Source organism: Grus americana, chromosome 3 (assembly GCF_028858705.1).
Source record: "Grus americana isolate bGruAme1 chromosome 3, bGruAme1.mat, whole genome shotgun sequence".
Lineage (NCBI taxonomy): Eukaryota > Metazoa > Chordata > Aves > Gruiformes > Gruidae > Grus > Grus americana.
The window spans coordinates 12,499,163-12,520,894 of NC_072854.1; the positions used below are offsets into that span (position 1 = coordinate 12,499,163).

The following is a 21,732-nucleotide window of genomic DNA, read 5'->3' on the forward strand; positions in this document are numbered from 1 at the left end:
CTGTCTTTATCTCAACCCATGAGTTTTCTCACTTTCACTCTTCCTATTCTCTCCCCCATCCCACCAGGGGGGAGTCAGCAAGCAGCTGTGTGGTGCTTAGTTGCTGGCCGGGGCTAAACCAGGACAAGAATCCATCCTTTACTTGCCCCATCCTCACAGCTGGTATAGTTTTATTACTGTTGATGAAACACCCTGCTAGAGCCTGTTTGGGCTGACCAGGACAGATGATAAATGAAAATACATTCAGGGTCATCAGGCTGATGCATCATATTCATTTATACTTACAGGCAGTTTAACATAATCTTGTAGGAAAATTTCCTACCAAAGACAGTTATCTGTTACAGCGACTCAATTTATTTAAACGTCATCTTCACAAGTGTGAGAGATTGCAAAGCAGTCAGCTTTGGTACAGTCAAAACAGTTCCAAACAAGAAAAATCATCCCTAATCCTTAGATTGAGAAAGTTACATAAAGATGAAAAATCAAAACATTTTAAAGAAACCTGTAATTTCCCTTCTGTAATGAATCACAAGTTTAATTCACGCAACAGTCATCCCCAATGATAAATGTTCTTGTGTTTATTTGCTGTAATGAGCAGCTATAGCCTACAGGAGAGGGGGCATCCTATACAGTTGTTTTCTCATCTATTGCTACTTCTAAAGTAGTGGCAGAAAACTTGCACAAATTGAGATGCACTGCAAATGAAAAAAACTGAAATTTTTCTGCTTTTCATGCTTGAACTGAACTTATGAAACCAGATTACTCTGTAGTGATAATCAGCAACATACTCTTCTTTTTCCCCCTCTGCAGTTCTATTTAAGATATTAATCTTGTATCTCATTTCTGGTTTCTATCATCTGCAAAACATGAACTTGTCATAATTCTGGCACAGTATTTTCAGCGAATCAACCATTAAAAGCAGTCATCCCAGTCAGATTCGGAAAACAAACAAAAATGCCTCCAAAAACTGCTCTTGCCCCCCAATTCTAAACAAAACCCTAAACCACAGAAACCCACACACTGTGGGTGAAATGGTAAGAGCCCTCCAACAAAAGAGCGCGTTCCCATACACTGGGAGGGAACAAAAGTGAGGTCATTCACATGATGTTGGCATTTTTGTTAATGAAAACTCAAACTCTTGATTTGAACTTTCAGTATTCAAAATCAGCAGCAAGGAAAAGAATCATACATAATCAATGTTTTTCCACAAAAAATGGTCTGATCTCTCCACTACTGAGCATTGCATACAGAATCTCTCATGGGAATCTCTCCCAGGTGGCTGCTACTCTCCTTAGCAATTCTCTGCTTCCAGCTACCCTCTCACATCAGCCAGGTGGTTCAGATTCCAGAAGAGAGAGACCATCTTCAGAACTGAAAATAAGTTTCCAATATTTTGGATTTTTTGCTCATTTCCATAACACATTTCTCATTTGGAGTATCAACCATAAATAAACTTTCTAGATCTGCCCACAGAGGAAAATAAGAAACTACCATTTTGGCTAATTACAGACTGTATTATCTATAGGCTACCTATTTCTTCCTTAAAGACATCTGGAATTTAGCTTAACTTTTAAAACCTTGGCCTTTATGAAGAAAGAACTGACATTTTCATTAAGGCACAGATATTCTAAATTTCCGTTGTTAACTTTATATCTTGTAAGAGTGGCCCTCCTTCTGGTTGGTCCACAGAAAAAGTTATGAATACTTAAATGCAGGCAAGGAGGCATCTTGTAATAAGCTGTTGAAGAGAACTCTTTTTTTGTATATGAACAGAGATTGCTTCTACATTAAAGAGGTACAAAGAACAGCTTCAAAAAAGCAATTGTATTCAAGTTCCCCCTTTAGAAACAAACATTTACATGATATTAAAGAATCTGCAATATCATCATTAGATTTTCTTAATCTAATCTTAATCTTCATTCTATTATAAGTAGAAGTGAGTGTTAGATAGGATTTTATCATCTTAAGAAAAAAATACCCCAAACTATAAATGTTTGATTAAAAGAGTCATCAAATTTCCTTATATATTAGATATGACAGCTACAAAACCAAAATACCCTTACATGGCTTATTCCATTCTTCAGAAGATGGACACACTCAAAGCATAGTTTATTATAGGGCATGGCAGATACAAATTTAGCTACCCTGCAAGGTACATCTGCTGTGTGTCTCTATCTGGTCCTTCAGAGATAATCAACACAACCAGCATCCCAGGATTTGAAAACCCATTTTAAAACTAGCAAAATTAAGTTAGTGGAGCAGAACGGAAAATTTCAGTTGGAAAGAACTGTATCACTTTGTCTTATTAAGAATATCCGATAGCAGTGCAGACACTATTTTAGTAAGCCTGGTTTTATAAGCAGAAAGACTAATAGCTGTACACAAAATCATCACAATTGGCTAGGGGAAAACTTTTCTTATTTCATCAATTAACCCCCCTGCTCCCTTTTATACTATATCCTGATGCTTACATATCAAGTTCAGAATGTAATCAAGTCCAGAATAATGGGCACTTGCCTATAATCAGTTATTTAGTACTTTTGCTAACATTTTTGTTTCAAAATTTAGCACCCGTATGCAGTATTTCAGAGCACTTATTCATCAAAACTGCATCCACTTAACATTGACAGAGCACACTGCTGAAACTTTGAGAAAGAACTCTAAGAGCTGAAGAATCAGAGTTAATTGTTAGATTATAATCTATTTTATGGAGAACCTAATTGATTTTGATTCTTCCTTTTAGTCTTTCAGACAGGGGAAGGGGACTGTCTGCCCATGCGTAAGTCAGAACAGCACTTTTGGCTTGCTGCGTGGGACCAGAACCTGACCTCTCAAATGGTTGCTCCGGACTTTGGAAACAATTAACTTCCCCTACAGAGGATGGTTCTGGAGATACTTGCAATGACAAACTATTACCAGCTTTTTTTAAATTGGCCTTTTTCTTCTTCCCTTTAATTGAAAGAGCTGAGTCACTGTTTGTTCTTTTGCTTGTAACGGCATCACTCCTTTCCTTTGTGAAACATTTTTTAAACTGACCAGGGTTCAGTTGACTTTGCTGCTGCTGCTCATAAACCAAATTTTTATTCATGTTATCATCATCACTGTCTTCACTAGAAGAACATCTATTCTGACACACACTCTTTATAGAAGAAGTTTTCGAAGTAGTTTGAGTATAAGCTTTTTTAATGTAACAGCTAGTTACAACATCTGCTGACTTCTGAGACACTGGGCGCATTTCACACTCAGGATGCAGCATCTGTTTTGTTTGCCCACTGCGGGCTAGAGATGTTGAACTGCTTATATTATTGTCTTTTTGCACCGTTTCGGCCAGACTGCCAGCTTTTTTGTACTGATATTGATAAATGTGTACGCTGGATTCCCTTGAATAGTTTTCTGATAGCGTATTTTTACTTTCCTGAACTAGTTTATTTAACTGACATGAGGAAGAGACATGATCTTCATAATGATTGAATGTTTCCTTTGTTTGTTTAAAACATTTCAAAGACTCCAGTTGCACTACATCTTCAGATGAAACAGGCTTTGATGGAATGGTAGACTTCTTAAGCATTTGCTCACTTAAAGACCACTTCTGAAGTTGTCCCATGGCATCATCTGAAACCAAATCATCTGCACTATCAGAATGACGTTGATCAGACTGCATAGCATCAGAATATTCTGAGCTATTTCTCACTGTTTCATGACCTAGTGGATGCAAATGTTTTATGTATGTAAAGTCAGCTACTGGATCATGAATATCATCCCCGTGGGCTGGTGAAGTGCTAGAGAAGGTTCCTTTAATACTGCTCAGCTGTAGACCAGCTGTTACAGAGGAAGAGGACAATATCCCTGAATCTTTAGTAAATTGTGCTGGTAATACAGGTGAGTCAGTCAATGTACTCTGTAAGAGCGAGTAAAGCGATGTAGTTGGAGGAAGAGCAGTTGCTGATGCTGGCATTTGAACAGTTATGCAGGAAGCTGCAGCTAATGCTAGATCTTTTGATTCAGTACTTCTCAGGTGTATCTGGTCTCCTGGGGGAGTTTTTATATCTGACATGGAGTTTTGCACAGGAAGAATTCCACATGTAGATTTTAAATTCATTTGAGACAGAAGATTGCTAACTTCATCATAAACATTTGGCAATTCCTTTTCTTTTGGTCTATCTTTTCTGTCTGAAAAAAAATAAAAGGGCATATCTAAATGGCATATTAACCACAGTTCAGATTTCCTAGTGCGAAAGTATAAAATGGTAAGATAAAAGCACAGTTCCTATAATATATCATGCCTTGATCTTGAAAAAACATGATATTGCTCAACAACGGAAAACATATTTGTTGCTTGTGCTTTGTGTATTCTGGCAAGACCCATAAGTTCATAAGAAATAAGTTTTTGGACTTACTTTTCTGTTTCTTCTTCAGAACTTCTGACTTTTCCACTTGATAAAGGGTAACAACATGAGGATAAGCAGCCCGAAACAAAGACTCCTCTTCTACTGTGACTACAAACAACTCCACAGGCTCATCTTCTGCATCAACATAATGTTCTTAAAAAAAAACAAACAAAAAAAAACACCACAAAAAACCCACAAAACCAAAACATCAATGAATGTACATTAGACATGTATATACACATATTCCAAAGTAGGGAATAAGAAAAACAACAAAAAATTTATCTGAGTACAAAGAAGGTATGTAAAAAGGTCAATAGTACAATGTTTGAGATTTAGCTACAAGTCTTTTTCTTTCTGCCAATCTCCTGGCACAAACAGGCACACTAAAGGTAGAAGTCTGTCAGCATAGAAAAATTTTTAGCTAGTGAACAGTCACAGCTTCAGGTATACAGTGAAATAAGATATAAAATACAGAGTCCAGGTCTTATTAACATGTACCAGAAAAAGTACCTGAAGATGGAGTCCCTTGCGTTCTAGGTAGATGATATTTTTAATAACAAACAAAAACCACCGCATTGCTTTTACTTTCAGGGTATGTGACATTTGATGCGCATTTTCTATTGTTTTCATGGAACAGTTTCCAATCTCACCCACATTTCATTTCCTCACAATGTTGTCAAACTTTTCCTCTTTAAAGTATACTCTTCTATTTTCCTACGAACTGTTTTGTTCCATAATGTACATAGAAACTAGACCAACCTGGTTTTTGCCACTCAATTTCAAAACAAGGAATTCCATTTTTAACACGTGTCTTGACTATCCTGTAAGAACATAAAGAAGCCCATTAAATGATTTTGTTTGAACAGGAAATTAAAAAAAAAAAATCCAAGTTATCTAAAAATATTTCAATACTATAATTTGTAATGACTCAGAGGAAAAAATACTCTTCTAATAGTGAAATTAACACACCTTTTAAAAATACACTACTTGTCTTTATAAGTTCTACACTAAAATTTTGGGTCTAGATTTGACTACTGAAACATTTTTTTTCTTTTTTAATGATATTGCTCAGAGGAGCATAACAAGAAATCAAATAGCTATTCTGTAACAGACAACCATAACGCAGGCTCCTACAAACATCAGTTTGATATCTTCAACTGTGCCGCAGAGAAGGTTGTCTTGTTGCCATAGACAGTTATCTTCTGAATGACCAGACAGCGTCATTTGTATCTTTTGCACGAGAGCATGAAGGAAGATAAAACGTGAACTGAGCAGGGACAGTCAGTCTTTACGAGATTTTTCTAAAAACATTATCTGTACTCCAGTTTAATAGGTTCCTACATGTGAAGAGGATCCTGCTGAATCATTACGGCGTTTTTAAACAAAAGAAACCTAGTGCATGCAGGATCTGTCTTTTAAACTCTTGAAACACTACAAAAGTGTTACAAACAGAGGATGTCAATTAACTTATTCGTCAAGGTAAATGCTGGTAATTTATCTAGCCAGCCTCTTTAAAAAGCAGTCCCCAACCAGTCTCTCCACTCTTTTGAAAGATAACACTGAATAGAATGGCTTCTCTGCAAGTAATAATTAAACAGACTATGAGACATAAACCCGGAAGAGATACTATCACATTGCTACGGACTGTCCTTCTGTCTCCCAAAATAAAGGTCTATAAAATCTTGAACAGCAGCAGCATGAAGGAACATGGCAAAACTACTAACCTTCTTGCAATGCAAGAATTTGGGGGCAGAATTTATGTTTCATTTGGGAAATGAAACCATTGGATACTAAAGTTTTAAGTAATTCCCTTCACACAGTGAAGTTAATTTCAGATTTGCAAACAGACACTGTAGATTCTAAAAGTTTACTTAAGTTTAAGAAAAGGTTAGATCATTAAAAAAAAAATACATCGAAAGCTGATAGAGTAAGAAGGTAGTAATTCTGGCTCACAAAACCCCTCAGTAACAGAAACCTGGATGCTGGAAAAAATATTCTAGGGGAAAGTAGTTACATGCTTATCTTGTTTTTTTTCCCCTACATATCCATTCTCAGTAACAGGATATTTGGCCATTTTTATATTCCTAAATGAAAATGTGGTTTTGAGGACAAAAAGGGTAGCAGAATAGAACCGTAAGCCAATGATTTCATCAGACACACTGTACAACAACATTTGGTAGGTCTGATATGAAATCAGAGACCGTGACTGAATCTGCAGATGCTCATTTCTAAGCCTAGGCTCTTATTTTGAATCACAGAAGACAATTAACTTCTGCTAAGAACCTGAGCAGAGAATCAAACCTGTAATGCTCAATCTCATGTGCAGATCCACGGAAACAGAATTGAAAATAAGCATAGGAAAAAACAGGCATTGTCAGTGAGAATGAAAGGAAACTACTATATGTATTAGTTTGTGCAGCAGTAGTATAAGAATTGGTGTACTGATCTAAATTTTTACCTCTATTCAAAATGAGCACAAAGCTTAGAACAGAGATGGAAAAAAACTTATTTCCGTAAAAAAGGAAAAAAGCCCCATGATTTTCATCCAGCAGCAGAAGTAAATATATTAAGTTCAAGAAATCAAGCTACATTACCGTATTGCCTGCAGTTGTTTTGAATCAATGTGTCCAGATTTTCTCTGGATCATATCATAACGTGTCAATAGTGCTAACAGTTTCTTACAAGCATAATGTTTGGTCCATTCCATCTTCTCAGAAGCAAGTATCTGTTAGTGCAAAAAAACCACCCCAAACTTTAAAACTTTCTTATTCTGTTAGAGATCATGCTTAGATAGCTGTGTAGTAGGGACACAGGACTAAATACTTAAAATATCTAGAAAGCTTTTATAATGCCCAACGATATCTCACTGCCAAGGGAGGGAACAGTAATCCATAAAAGGGCAGATTCAGCAGCTGTCAATAACAAGCCAAAGGAATAGGTATGTAGGGCAGCAGCAGGGATAAGACAGTTACTAAACACCTTGTCAGATTCAGATCAGCTACACAAGGAGCTGAGAAAATTCCAGATTTTGCATGTGAAAAGGATGAATATGGATTTTCATTAAAGCTACATTGCTTAACAGCAGTCTGGTATGCTATACATAATTCTCACACTGTCATCAATCCCAGAAAATGAAACACCGTAAGAGATCTGCTTTCACCAATAAAAAACAAATATAAATAATTCTTACAAAACAATCCTAACATGCATATATTGATCTCATGCCCCCCCCCCAAAAAAAAAAAAAAAAGCTTCACAAGATATTTATCCTTTCTGCTATGGACAGAAGAATAAGCTAGACCACTTTTGAGCTTTGTGCACTTCGAATTAAAGGGCCTCTGAACTTGAAAGCTGGTAGTACTGTGCTAAATACAAGCCTGCTATTGGTTTTTATGGAAAAATATGCAACATTCAGAATAAAATGTTATGTTTTATTACACAGAAGCTGTTATCTTGATACCAAAAATATCATTGCAAAGAAAGTTTAATGTTAAAAAAAAAGAAGTCCACAATCATGACTTGCTGTAATACCCAAGTTACCATGCCAGTACAATGATGAAACAAGTACTAGTAAAAACAAGAGCTGTTATCTGTTAATACCTATATGAAAGGTGGATGAAAACAAAAAAGATAACATCACTGAAGCATATATTATGCCATATAACCATACAGTACTTTATACACTATATAGATAATGCAGCACTCAGCAACCCCCATCTAGTAATACTGGACAGTGAAAAACAAAACAATGGCAAGTGACCTTTTTCTGAGTTCTCTTTCTTCCACTTTTCTACATACTTATTTACATCAACTGATTTTTTTTTCTTCAAAGTCTTCAGTTTCAGGCTTTCAAAAAAAGCAAGTATTTTAAGAAGTTGTAGCAAGATTCATTAATTCTTATTTCCAGTAAAATTACCAGTGAAGATCAAAATTATCACAGATGCCTTCCTTACTAATAAACAAAAAACTGAATATCCAGTATTTTGTTATGTACCTGAAAGGACAATAAATTTGGCCTTTGACATTCCTTTATCTTGATCAATTTATTTTTGTTTACAAGAAACTCCTGGATAACCTTGAGAGAAAAACAAAAACGAGGCAGTTTAAGAGAGGGCACAAAACTGAAATTTCAATTAATTGATTAAAGAAATTAATCTTTAATTAGGCTTGTTTGTTACCTCAGGGAATGGAAAGCCCTCACAACTGTTAGCTTTTCTGCAGGCAAAACAAATGTGTTAGGAACTGAATACAACTGGGAAAAATGCAGAATTTAAATGCTCACCCTGCACATGAACGCAGGGAAAAGCAGTTCAACTTTCAAGACATTCCTACTTTCTGATATTGTCCTCCACTGCACTTGCTTGTTTCGCTCGCTCTAACTGATGCCATTCACAAGGGCAGCAGTATTTGGAGTCATTGGGTTTGCAGTATCTAGTGCTTTCACAGAATTTACATCCACTACGCTCATGTTCCTTGAAAGATCCTATAGAAGGAGATGCACAAAGTGTGAGAAGAAAAGTTTCCCAAAATCTCCAAATATACAAAGCTAATACTACAAACACGAAGCTCAGAACATAGGAATCTGACATGAAAGTAGCTGTAAGCAGATCTGAGTGCATTAGCTGTATTTTATAAATCTACAGTGAAAACTGACAAATAAAAGCAAGCTTTCATTTTTTTGGAAGACTTTTTCCCCAACAGTTTCAGACCTTAAGCTGGAAACTTTATTACCCAAAAACTACAGTAGTCTGTGAAAACCTGGCAAACATATGTAAGTAACACATTTGAAACAAGCTTTTCCTTCTCCAAGTTATCGGTTTGAGTTCACTGATCAAAGATGCTACCAAAATAAGATTCCTTAGGACTAATTTCTTTTTAAGGAAACACTACAGCAAAACCCAGCAATGCTAATGGATTCGGTCCTCTTGATGCAGGACTAATCCAAGCAACTAAAGAAATAGTTGGTTGGCAGTATAGCATACTTTCTTTTCTGATAATGTTAAAAAGGCAAATATCTGGGATCACACAACAGCATTGTGATAACGTTCCATCTGCTATCAACTAGTTTCACATTTGAAGAAAGGTAGTTCCCAGCCTCAAAAATGTTTATATAAAGATACATATACACAATATTGAAAATATGAAGACAGCCCAGAAGCTGAATGACAAGAAAAGCAGTTTTTAATGCTAGTCATAAAACCACCCAAAATGCAACCAAATAAAAAAACTCACCACCCCAGCCCACACACCAAGAACAAAAAGTAAACAAATGATTAGGCTAAAAATAAAATTCAGTGCTTTTCATACTGACCTGGATGATGGCACTCAGAACAGTGAATTACCCTTTTAACACCCAAAGGTGGATTATTATCATACTGAAATTGTTCTTTCCATTGCTCAAACCTAAAAGGATATTAAAAGGATTAAGAAGTATTTTTACCTTTCATATTTAAAATAAAACATTGAAAAATACTCCTTTTATACTTCTCAAGCACCTATCCAAGAAAGAGTTTTCTAATTTATGACATAATTTTTTTAAAGTAGATTATATGATTGTTAGATTTCTAATATTGACACACGCATTATTATAACAAACATAGCAAATGCTTTCTATCTCATGTCCTGATCCACAACCCAATTAAAAATAAGCAAGAGTCTCTTATCAGACTTCCTTTCCAATATATCAACAAACATCTGCTAGCTCAAGAGCTAGGAGCCAGCTAATGTTTAAAACAATAAGAAGCTTGCCTAGCAAAACACATAATTCACTTAGCAAATATAAAGTAAGGAATGTGGCAATGTCCCCTCTCCCAAATTAAAGTATTACGAACATTGTCTTGGAGTTCAAGTACATACCAGCAAGTCTTTGAATAAAATCAAAGTACTTCAGCATACGACATAAATTTTCACTTTACCTTTGCAATAAGTTTTCACCTCGTAAAGTCTCAATTAACTTTAAAGCTTGTTCTTTCCCAACTCCTGGAACGCCCTATTGAGACAGAAATATGAAACCTTAATGACAAACAGAAAATATTCAGATTTTCATAAAAACTGCTTTCATAACTATGTAAAGAACTGACAAAAATGGTCCCAAATGCTGAGAGTAAATTAAGAAAAATAATTTTTGACCAAGTTCTAAAGTCAGAGAAGGTGACAGATTACAGCTGTACTGCAAGTGTAAAACACAAGCTGCATAAAACGTTCTTACGCTCAATAGCAACTCAGATAAAACAACGTAGAGAAAAAAGGTAACAGAAAACAATAGGAAAAGAGGTTTTGTTTGGTTGGTTTTCCTTCTTACTATCTGCAACAGGACACCAATATAAAATACTGGTAACAGTCTTGCCAGCTAACTGTGAGAGAGCTGCAACTTTTCGGAATTGTCTTGGAAAGACAAGACAAAGACAGATCTTTTGGATTTTAGAGTCAAAAGCCTGAACTTAAGAGATAGAAGAAACCTAGCAAAAAGCTTTTACTCACAGGAAAGATATGCTTTATGGCAATAGAAACAATTTTTAATATTTGAAGACCTCAAGCACTTATGCAATATCAATTCTGAGTTGACAAAGCAAAGTGCAAGAGCATTTTCTGAAAAATAAATTTAAAAACCCAATAAAATCATAAACCCAAAGAATTCCTCCCCTCCCTCTCAATAATTGCTTGATTTTGATATTTACTCCATTATTACATCTATAGTATGCATGTCCTTTATAGGAAACGGGACTACCACTATCGACAACAGGGAGATAGGAATAGGAAATATTTTCATAGAATCATAGAACAGCACCATCCAACCTGACCTTGGAGGTTCATTTTCTGGAACCTAGCTCATGGACCGAGATCCAGAACTGTGTAGTAACCTCTAGACATACTGAAGAATGAAAGCCAGATGATTAAAAACTACCAGAGGAGGGTCACAAAAATGATCAGAGGGATAGAACACCTCTCCCATGAGGAAAAGCTAAGGGAGTTGGTGTTGTTCAGCCTGTAGAAGAGAAGGTTCTGGGGAGATCTTATTGTGGCCTTTCAATACTTGTAAGTATTGAGGGCTTATAAGAAAGATGGGAATGTACTTTTTAGTAGGGCCAGGGACAAGGAGTAACGGTTTTAAAGTAAAAGAGGGTAGATTCAGACTACATATAAGGAATAATTTTTTCACAATGAGGATGGGTAAAACACTGGAACAGGTTGCCCACAGAGGTGGTAGATGCCCCATGCCTGGAAACATTCAAGGTCTGGTTGGACAGGGCTCTGAGCAACCTGACCTAGCTGAAGATGTCCCTGCTTGTTGCAGGGGGGTTAGACTAGATGACCTTTAAAACGTCCCTTCCAACCCAAACTCTTCTATGATTTAAAACACACATACTGCTTTTCCAGTTCCTCTTTCAATCCCTACTCTGTTTTGCCAAGAATCAGTACAGTTGAATATAAAGATTGTATTGAGTGTGCTTTTTGCAGCATTATTACAAATAAATCTGTAGCTTATTTTTATTCAGCTGTAATAGCTGAACTGAATATAAGCAGCCATATGAAATAAATGTGCATTCAAAACCAATTAGAAGTTCTCACTGGACTGCAGCCAGACACTCAGGCATAGTGTCAGATATTCAGCTTCTGCAAGGAAAGCATCATTTTGATATATGTTCAACAAAGTAAGTGCAATTATAGAGTGGTATTCTCATTATCTGTTCTGCCAATCCCCATTCCCAATGCACTCCTGTAATTCAGCTTTCCTTAGAAGTTCCTATCTTCATTCACTTCACTGGACTGCAATAACTCAAAAGACCTACCTGTCATTATATAATCATGTCACTTTAGGATGATGCAAGAATCCGGCATCAGTTCCTAACCACCGATTAGCCACTTTTTTTTTTTTTAACTCCCTCTCTCTTTCTATATTTATTTTGTAGTAATAGTAGTAATAATGTTAATAAAAAAACCCAACTATTTAAAGATTCCTATAACAGAAGCAAGTCCTTCAGAAAAAAAAAAAAAAAAGAGCCATTTGCTCTTTCAGCAGTATCAGTTGTTTAAAAGGACTGTTTTATCAAATTGGAACACAATAATTTAAGACTAACTAGACATCCATTGCAAGCCTGAATGGGAACTTCTGTTGCCTGAAGTCACTGTATGATGAACTGTACGGAAATCAAGTTTCATCCCACTTCCTTTCCCTTTCAAATAGCCATTACAACAACTTCTGTTCAAAGTCTCCAAAAAAATTCAAGAGCTTACATAAAATAAAAAAAATAGTAAAGTAATAATGAGTGAGATCACTCTCACTTCATTCATTAGGCAAGCTTTCAAACAGGTGACTCCTACTTCTTCATAAATTATGTATTTACAAATGATAGAACTAAAAGGGGATATATCCAAACTGCATCCAGAACTGGCATTACTAACAGCTACAGTTCAAAACTACCACTACTAGCTATTCCAAACAGCACAAAGCTGTTTTTTCTCATTTTCCACAACTACTCTGCCAGGGATGTACTTTACACGCCAACGGGTTCAAAGTATCCTGGCAAACTACTCTGTTCTCATGTTTGTTCAAAGTAATCAACATCTAAACTTTTGTCTTCACCTCCATTATATTAAAGTCTGGAATAATACATTGAGTTTTGAAAGATTAATGTTCATGAACCATTTTGATTATTTTTAAGCCTTCACAAATAAAATTTACAGTAACTTACTAAGCATATTCTTCAACTAAATCTCACTAATCATGCATTGCATACAGTTTTCTCAGCATGCAGAAGTCTCCCTCAATACACTGTCTTGGAAAACAATAAACTATAATTACCTAATAAAAAAAATAAATTGTATTGCTTACCTTTGGAAGATAATCACAGCCCAGAAGAACAGCTAGCCCAATCAAAGACTCTCTGTCACAACCAAGCTTCTCCTTAATAGAGGACATAGTGTAACAGTCAAGAAGTGGATCCTGCAAGAGAAATTTATCACACATTTTATTTCTGTAACATCAGGGAAGAAACTGCCCTGAGTCACGTTCAGTTGTGATTGGTTACCCACCCCTAATTCACCCACATCTGCAGGAAATACGTCTATCCCATAAGAGGGCTCTGATGGCAAAAAAAAAATATAAGCCGCAATTCAAATTTATACTGTAATGCATGGATATATAGTTCTGGAATTTTAAGTATGGTCATCAACTGTTGAAAGGAACTAAAATAAGCCAAGGGGTGTTTTTATTGTTTACTGCCTGTAGAAAAAGTGTGGCAAAACTAACATCCAGTACTAGTGGCTCTGTAAGTCACCTCAGGAACTGCAGTTTTTAAAATACATGTAAACATTTTAATGTGCTACTTGGGTAAAAAAAAAAAAAAAAAAAATTAAAATGCTATCTAGCATATTAGACATAAGCTAAAGGAACACCTGAAGCTTTGAAGGGTAGAGGACTCAAACACAACAACATGAAATCAAGATTAACATGAATAACAACTTTATTTTTTAAAAAAGTTAATTGTTAATAGTGCTTTTTTTTGTTCTATTGATTTTCTCTTATTACTGAAGTATTTTCTCAACAAGTCATTCAGATGAACGTTATTTAAAATTCCAATCCAAATATAATTTTTCCTCTGCTTTCTTGTTAGATTCACCAGACAAAACACACATTCCTTTCTCTGATTTATAGAGAAAGTACAAATTATGTAAATTTAGGGTTGTTTTTTGCCAGTTCTGGAAAATTGCTTTCCCAACAAATGAACACTTCAGCTCAAGGTCATAAATTCATCTGGATTTTTTGAATGATTGCAAAAATTGATTATGATACACATGTACAATCTCTACCCTATTCAGGTTCAATAAATATATTCATAATAAAACAAACCTGTAAGATGCAAGTTCACACACTGTGAACTGTCAGCAGCAAAGAAAGCCAACCAGATGCTGGGTTGCATCAACAAGGGCATCACCAGCAGAGATAAAAAAGTCATTATCTCACTCTGCTCAGTGCTTGTCAGGCCACACCTGGGATACCGTGTTCGGTTTTGGTCCCCACTATACCAAAAAGTTGTAGACAGGCTGGAGAAGGTCCAGAGAAGGGCCACAAAGATGATCAAAGGACCGGGAAGTCTGGCATATGAGGAAAGACTAAGAGAATTGTGCTTGTTCAGCTTTGAGAAAAGAAGGCTTAGGGAGATCTCATCACCGTGTTCCAGTACTTAAAGGGTGGCTACAAAGAAGATGGAGACTCCCTTTTTACAAGGAGTCATATGGAGAAGATGAGGGGTAATGGGTACAAGTTACTCCTGGGGTGATGCTGGTTGGACACAAAAGGAAAATTTTTCACAATGAGAACCACCAGCCATTGGAATAACGTCCCCAGGGAAGTGGTGGATTCCCTAACATTGGACACTTTTAAGATTCAGCTGGACAGAGTGCAGCTAGGTGGTCTAGGTGGTGCTTTTGTCTAGATAGAGCTTCTTCCAAGAAAGGTTGGACCAGATGATCCTTGAGGTCCCTTCCAACCTGGTATTCTATGATTATTAGACCCAAGAGGCTGACCACACCCATGTGTCCTAATGGTAAATTTATAGGAACGAACTACTTCAATTCTCCACGGTAGAGGAGGAAAAGGAAAAAAAAGTTTACTACTTAGCTTTATATTACACATCACGGGACACTACAAACACAGACAATAATACCCTAAGTGTTCTTCAATTCAGTAGTTTTGCTCTCACATCCAATGCACAGATTGCCAGGGAATCAAACAAGATGTTCCTGTCTTAAGCGCACTATTTTAAATAAACCCAACTACTAGAGGGTGAATTAGGTAATATCTAAGTAAATGCTTCAAGTCCCTTCTTTCTATTTACATTTTTGGGAAGAGTCTAAAGAGAAGGTGAGAATGGGATGAGGTATATTACCTTAGCATTCATGGCAAAGTTCCTATAAACTGTTTGAGCTCCATATAAGAAGACATCTCCATCATTGGTAATGCAGCCATCAACACGTCCTGTTGCATTTAAGTAGGCACACATTGCCTCTGCTTCCCCAGCTGCTTGAACCCAAGGGACACCTAAACATTCCAGCAGATCAAGACACTAAAAGAAGGAATCCAAAAGGAAACAGAGATTGAATGCTGAATTAGATCCATTATTATTATGTGTTTTCTCAGACACAAGTGTATACAAAAACTGCTATTGTTGCATTGTCTATAGAACACTACATCAATACAAGCACTACTTCAGGAGAAATATAGTTTACTGTAACAGTTAAAAGACATATCCAACTAAGAGCAAAGTATCAGTTACAGGACTTGAACACAGCATGATTAATGGTTACTCCTTCACAAAAATCTTTAAATGGATATTTAAGATGTTTTCAGAAGAGTAACAAAGGAATATTTATCTTTGTGAAGCAACACTGTTTATTCAAGTAGTAATACTGGGCTAACACAGACATCTTTCAACAGCTGCCAGACTCCCCAAGAATATCAAGCATGAAAGTACAGTACTGTCGGCCAAGTAAGACTGGACCACAGTATAAGACATACTGATATATATACTCATATATAATTCCTACAAATTTCAGAAAAAAATTTATTTTAGAATTTAAAAATAAAATGTGAATTGATACATTCAACCTACTGAAGCCATAAGCATCTATAAATTCTATTTCATAAAATTTTGAATTAACAAAAATCATTAAATATCTGCAGCAATGAATGAAGAAGAAAATTACTGAATAGGAGGTCTTTGCAACCAGAGCTGTCTCAATCATCTATACCAAGACGCCTACAGAATCTTCCTTTTAGCCTAATTCAGTGGGTTTCCAACAAATGTATCCTCTTAGTTATTCAGCTAGTTTACCAAATCATAGATCTAGGTTACAAAACAGTTCTGTGTACCACTTCAAAAACACACTAGCTTAGCTTACACAGGCACACAACACATTCCTGCTTTCACATATACCTGGATCTAGAAAAAAAAAAGTATCAATACTAACACTATAAAAGAACAAGGAAGTTGAATCTCTGTAATAAAACACTGAATTATGTCTGCGGCTCACTACAGCAAGGAACGCATCAAACAAGAAAATTATTCTAAATTACATTGTCCCACTCCTACTGCAACAGTTAACAGATGCTGTAAGGCTCAATTTCAAAGGCATGTGCTCCCCCAAAACACTGTTGAAATCTGTGCTGTAGAAAACTCTTAATTCTTTCAAGTTCTTGTATTTAATTTGGTTAAGATTTCTTCCTATCACATTAAAAATACTGAAACACAGCCCTCAATTACTTACCTCTTTTAAAATGGTTTTAAATAAAGATCTCCCTGTTCTTGCAGCTCCAACTTTCTTTGAAGGTCCATAGCGCACCTCGTTCCTCTTACTCATCGTGTCTGCTTTCAACCTGGGGGCTTCTCCCTCCATGACGAACACAAGTTTAATTCCCATTGATGTTAAGAAAGAGAACCGAAAAAATAGGTTTCTGCAATAAAGTAAGGTGCAGAATTAGCAAAGCCTGATTTTTTCCAGACATTTTCCTCATATCCCTCAGCCTACCCTAGGAACAATCTTAGCTTTCTCTCCACCTTTTATGATTTCCTCACCCCCAAGCTAACAAACCTTTTATCTATATGCCTGTCTTCAGTTGAAGTTGTTTTACTATGAACTTTTAATAGCTTTACAAAATTCCCTAGAAAACACCACATTAGGAGAAAAAAGATTTTTTTTAGGTGTAAAGATGTAAGCAAATTTAAAAGGCTTAATAAAAACCATTCAATATCTAAAGTCTGCTTCCAAACACATATCCGCATTGATTCTTTTATATCAAATTTTAATTTCAAATCTATCAATACAGCTACATCATATTCTGAAGTGACTGAATGCTGTGGTATTAGTCATAGATACCATTACCATGCCAATTTATTTCATATGCAAATCAGTGTCACTGACAGGTAGTGATTATTGCTTCCTTGCAAAATGCCATTTGGTTTATAAAAGTAAAATTGAGGGCAGTAATATCAGACAGCATATACTTTTTCCAGTAATTCCAGGCTCAATCTTTCAAAAGGAGTAGACCAAACATCCGTATCTCTTTGATTTACACGAGAAGATGATCACTCTAGATTTAATTTTGTACATTTGCTATTGGTAAAAAAGGATAAGCTGATCTTTTGAAGCTAGTTCTATATTCACAAGTGATTAAAAAAAAAAATCAATCACTTGCAATAACTTTCTCTAAAATAATTAGCAAAACAATTTAGTCTCCAACTGCCTGAAAACATTCTTTTTTTGGTAGAAATCTGTTCATCCCTTTGTCTTGCTTTGGAAAGACTCTGGACTGATGCTTCCATTTCACTGCACACAGGACATCCTATCAGAGGGAAGTAACGACTTTGGTAATGCGTCAAGTTTTATAGTTAATTATCCATTTGGGATCATAAGCATAACATTAAGAAATTATTCTCAGAAGTGCTAATATTTCATATGAGCTGAATTCAACAGAAGCCACAGGAATGTCTAACAGCAGCTAGTAACTCAGTATTCTTGAGCTAACCAACAATGTGTCATTTATGAAAATTTGTGTATTTCTTCATTTTTGTCAGCATCATTTGCAGAAAACAGTGCTTTGCAGTTACAGTTGCTTATACTTGCTCATCCCTTAAGCATGTAACTTATTTAAGTTAAAAATATACATATTCTTCAAGGTTGTTCATAAGCCTGAAGAATAATTTAAATATATTTAATTCACATAAGCGATCATAACAAAATCGAAACAACACAGTCATATGAATTCTGGAAATAGTCTCAAATTTGGAACAAGTATCATACCTAAATTATACAGCTCCAAGACTTTTGGCTACAATAATTTATATGGATACCATACCTCAGGTGTGGCTTGGTAACTACTCCAATCATCTTTTTAACGGTTTGTGCTTCACAAACCCACAGACTTAAATCAACAGCAAGTGTTTTTCCTCTGAGACTGCTCAAGTTGACAGGCTGTCTCACAGGCTCAAGAATTTGCCACAGATTAGTCACTCCCATTGTTATAGCTTCTTTTTTGTCAGCATGAAGGTTTTAGCTGTGAAGACCAAGCAAAATAAAAGAGTTTCAGAATATAACATGAAGTATGACGTATTATGAACATGAGGTTTGGAAAATAAATCTTTAGTCATTATCAGTTTTACTTTTATGAACCAAGAACACTTGCAACCAAGACTGTGTAGCGACTCCAGTTTGCAGATGTTTTATTACTAAATACCTTCTTTGGACTGTACATTTTCATTGTGAGAAGTCTGAACATAAATAAAACCAAACTCAGTTGGGGGAAAAAAGACGGGAAAAAAAAATCATTAATTTCCAAGTCTCATGTGTCCCTTACATACATACAATCCAAACTTTATCTAAAAAAGGAAAAACCACACCTCTCGAGGGAATTACTTCCTGATCTGAAGTGGTAGGATTATTGCTTCTGTTCAAATAGAAGTAGCTTAAAGCTACTTGAGGAATATTTATAATGATGACAGAACTTAATCTTTCTTTAATATTCCCAGATGATATAAGAAATGTCAACAGCCACAGATTCTGGCTTGTGAAATTCAGGTTGGACTTCAGGAAAAAAACAGCAGAGGATACTGCAGCACTGGTTGCCCAGAGGTTGCAGAATCTCCATTCCTGGAGATTTTCAACATCCAGCCAGCATAATGTCTTACTGGTTTAATCCAATACCGGTGGAAATCGCCCTCTGAGCAGGGAATCAGCATTTATGATCTCCAGAGGTCCCTTCCAACAAACATTTCAACACTTATAACACTGACTGTGATTGCAGAAACACACCAGTGTGTATGTTTTTACTGTTTTAATTTTGGTATTATGTAACTGGCACTACCTATAATGAATGCCAGCTGCAAATATAGATCCATTAGGTGGTATATTTCTTTGTCTCTTATTTAACTTCATTTATATATCTCTATTCTTCGTGCTACCCCATTACCAGATTCAATTTTCTTCCTTTTCTTCTTTTCTTTTTCATTATTCTTCTTGTTTTCATAGCTTGCCAGTTCAATACAAGGTCTCTAACACAGAGTCTGCTTTTCCCCTCGCAATACCAATCTATTCCTGCACTGTCTTACTGTAAAAAGTTTGCTTCATGCTTATTTCTGTACGTTTCCCTCTTCTCCCTCAATATTAGAGGATAAAAATCAAATAAAATCTGGAATGTTTTGTATTTCTTTCTGATTTTGAAACTACAGTATACTCACATAAAATTAAAACCCTCCTTTGAATAAATGACTAGATGAGCTAACTACCTGTGCTCTGAGATCTGCTTAAGACACTGGGGAGCTATACCACCTTGTGGCCTCTAGTGAACACGGCCACGTTAAATTCAGCAGTCTTCCACATTTAACACCACTGCAGTCTGTCGGAACAGCAAGCCTGTCTTTGTAGGGTGTAGAACTGTTTTAAAACAAGGCAGCTAATGAATTCCAGGTTGTTTTTAAATCAAGTTCTCATGCTAAGATTTACTTTCAACAGAAATCATATTTCTCTAATCCATTTCTTTAACTATTACAATCACTCAGCTCAATTTCAGTTGTAGACATACAGGGCATTACATATTGCTTTTGTTGTTGTTATACCTCAAGAACATAAAATGAGTTAAAATATAAATAAAGCTTAATTTCTTGAAGTCCAGGATGATCAATTTCTCTGATGCACAGGGGAGACTAACAAAAGGCATCTAGACCTTCTCAAAAGACAAGTGCAATATTCAGCTTCAGTGAAGTTTAACAAGAGAACACCTAGCAAAAAAAGGGAAATTACTTTTTATGTTACTTTTTAGTTCCTGCCAGTCTGCATAACATTTAAAAAAAAAAAAAAAGTGTTAGTTGTTTTCTAAATATTGTTATGGAATGTCACATGTTAATTAACAGGACAGACAAATACACTACAAACACTTAACATTTCCTAAGATTACAAGTAATAAAGAAAAAACTAAGTATAAAAAATTGAAAACAAAAAAAAACCCCAAACCCACCATTTTTTTTTCATTACTGAAGTATTATTATTTGAGGACAGAAGTCTTCCTTACCCCCATTCAATATATATCTAAGGCTGAGTTATGAAAGCCTATGAGACCAACCGGTTTTTGCTTTTTTGAGCGTATTCTGTAAAATATTTAGATCTGGATCCTGTATACAAACAGACTTACTACTTTTAAATAGGAGCGACCTGTCTCAGATTTTATTGAGGAGCTGTGTTCATCACCAGCCTCCAATCTGCTTAGAGATGGTAGCTTCCAAAGAAGGAGAACTGAATCTGATTTTTTTCATATGCTTAAAAAAAAATCATTGAAGACATCATGCTATTATAAGGTCATTGACAGGAAATAGAAACTAAAAAACCACACCCAACACCTTCACAATTTCTCATTGAGCCAATATCTGCTATAGCTATACAGCTTTTATGTTTTATAAATCATGTTTTAAGACTATATTCTACCCTACAATTTTTTTTTTGCACTGCCAGAAAAGTAAGCGAGTTACTTGAAAATAACTACAGAAGACATTTAATGCTGAAGTTTAATTCATACAGATGTGCTTTCACCCACTGCCAAGGTAACTTGCAAAGACCGCCAAGCATGTACTTTGTCTAACACAAAGGTCTTTATAAGAAAAAAAAAAAAAAAAAACAACCAAGAAACCAAAACCAACCAACCAACCAAAAAACACCCCCCCCCCCCCGTTTTTCAACGACTCTCCCACTCCCTCTCTGTACTACTGTGATACCCCAGTACGTGGCACACCTTTGCCAATAAACCTGAGCAATGGTGTGTTTCAGCATTTACAGATTCTTCCTCAAACTCTTACTTGCCCCCCCCCCCCCCCCCCCCGCCCCCAGATGAAAACTAAACCGAGAAGTTGCCTGGAAGCGAAATAACAAGACGCACAGGCGCGATGAATACAAGCATCTAAAATTCCCGCCCTGATACGAGCTAATCAGACGGAAAGAGAAGTTTCCCCGACCCACTGTGAGACGAAGAGCCTTCTGGAGGTCCCTCCCTGCCCGCTAAGAGGGCTGCAGGCCTAACATCCTGGCTCCAGACCCGGGGCTGGGGGCCCCCTCTCCCGCAACGCCCCCCTCCGCCCGCCCGCGGGCGGACGCCTGCGGAGCCGAGGCCGTGGCACCTTGAGCCCCCCCCCCCAACGCCTCCTCAGCGAAGGGGGATTAGCAGACACTCACATCCCGGTTCGAGGCCCAGCCCTAGCCGCCGACTCCCAAGACCCCACAGCGGAGACAAGGGGAAGAGGGGAAGACCCCACAACCGCACGCTCTCGTCACGCTCCGCGGCACCAACGGTCAACCCCAGGGC

General features: G+C 36.4%; 1 protein-coding gene across 3 annotated transcripts; it reads right to left on the minus strand.

Annotated features, from left to right (window-relative positions):
- Nucleotides 1-256: 256 nt before the first annotated feature.
- Nucleotides 257-21,729, minus strand: GEN1 (GEN1 Holliday junction 5' flap endonuclease). Of its 3 annotated transcripts, none has more exons than XM_054819101.1 (14): nucleotides 21,603-21,729; nucleotides 18,244-18,441; nucleotides 16,656-16,842; nucleotides 15,278-15,454; nucleotides 13,222-13,332; nucleotides 10,304-10,377; nucleotides 9,700-9,791; nucleotides 8,721-8,871; nucleotides 8,567-8,603; nucleotides 8,383-8,463; nucleotides 6,983-7,113; nucleotides 5,148-5,209; nucleotides 4,398-4,541; nucleotides 257-4,170 (listed from the first exon to the last, which is right to left on the minus strand). In XM_054819101.1, the coding sequence occupies exons 2-14, from the start codon at nucleotides 18,402-18,404 to the stop codon at nucleotides 2,717-2,719; spliced, it is 2,862 nt and encodes a 953-aa protein (XP_054675076.1). In that variant the 5' UTR covers nucleotides 18,405-18,441; nucleotides 21,603-21,729; the 3' UTR covers nucleotides 257-2,716. The 3 variants fall into 3 exon arrangements, with proteins under 3 accessions (XP_054675076.1, XP_054675077.1, XP_054675078.1); XM_054819102.1 differs by lacking the exon at nucleotides 21,603-21,729 and adding an exon at nucleotides 21,310-21,571; XM_054819103.1 differs by lacking the exon at nucleotides 18,244-18,441 and having other exon boundaries at nucleotides 21,603-21,724.
- Between the last annotated feature and the right edge of the window lie 3 nt (nucleotides 21,730-21,732).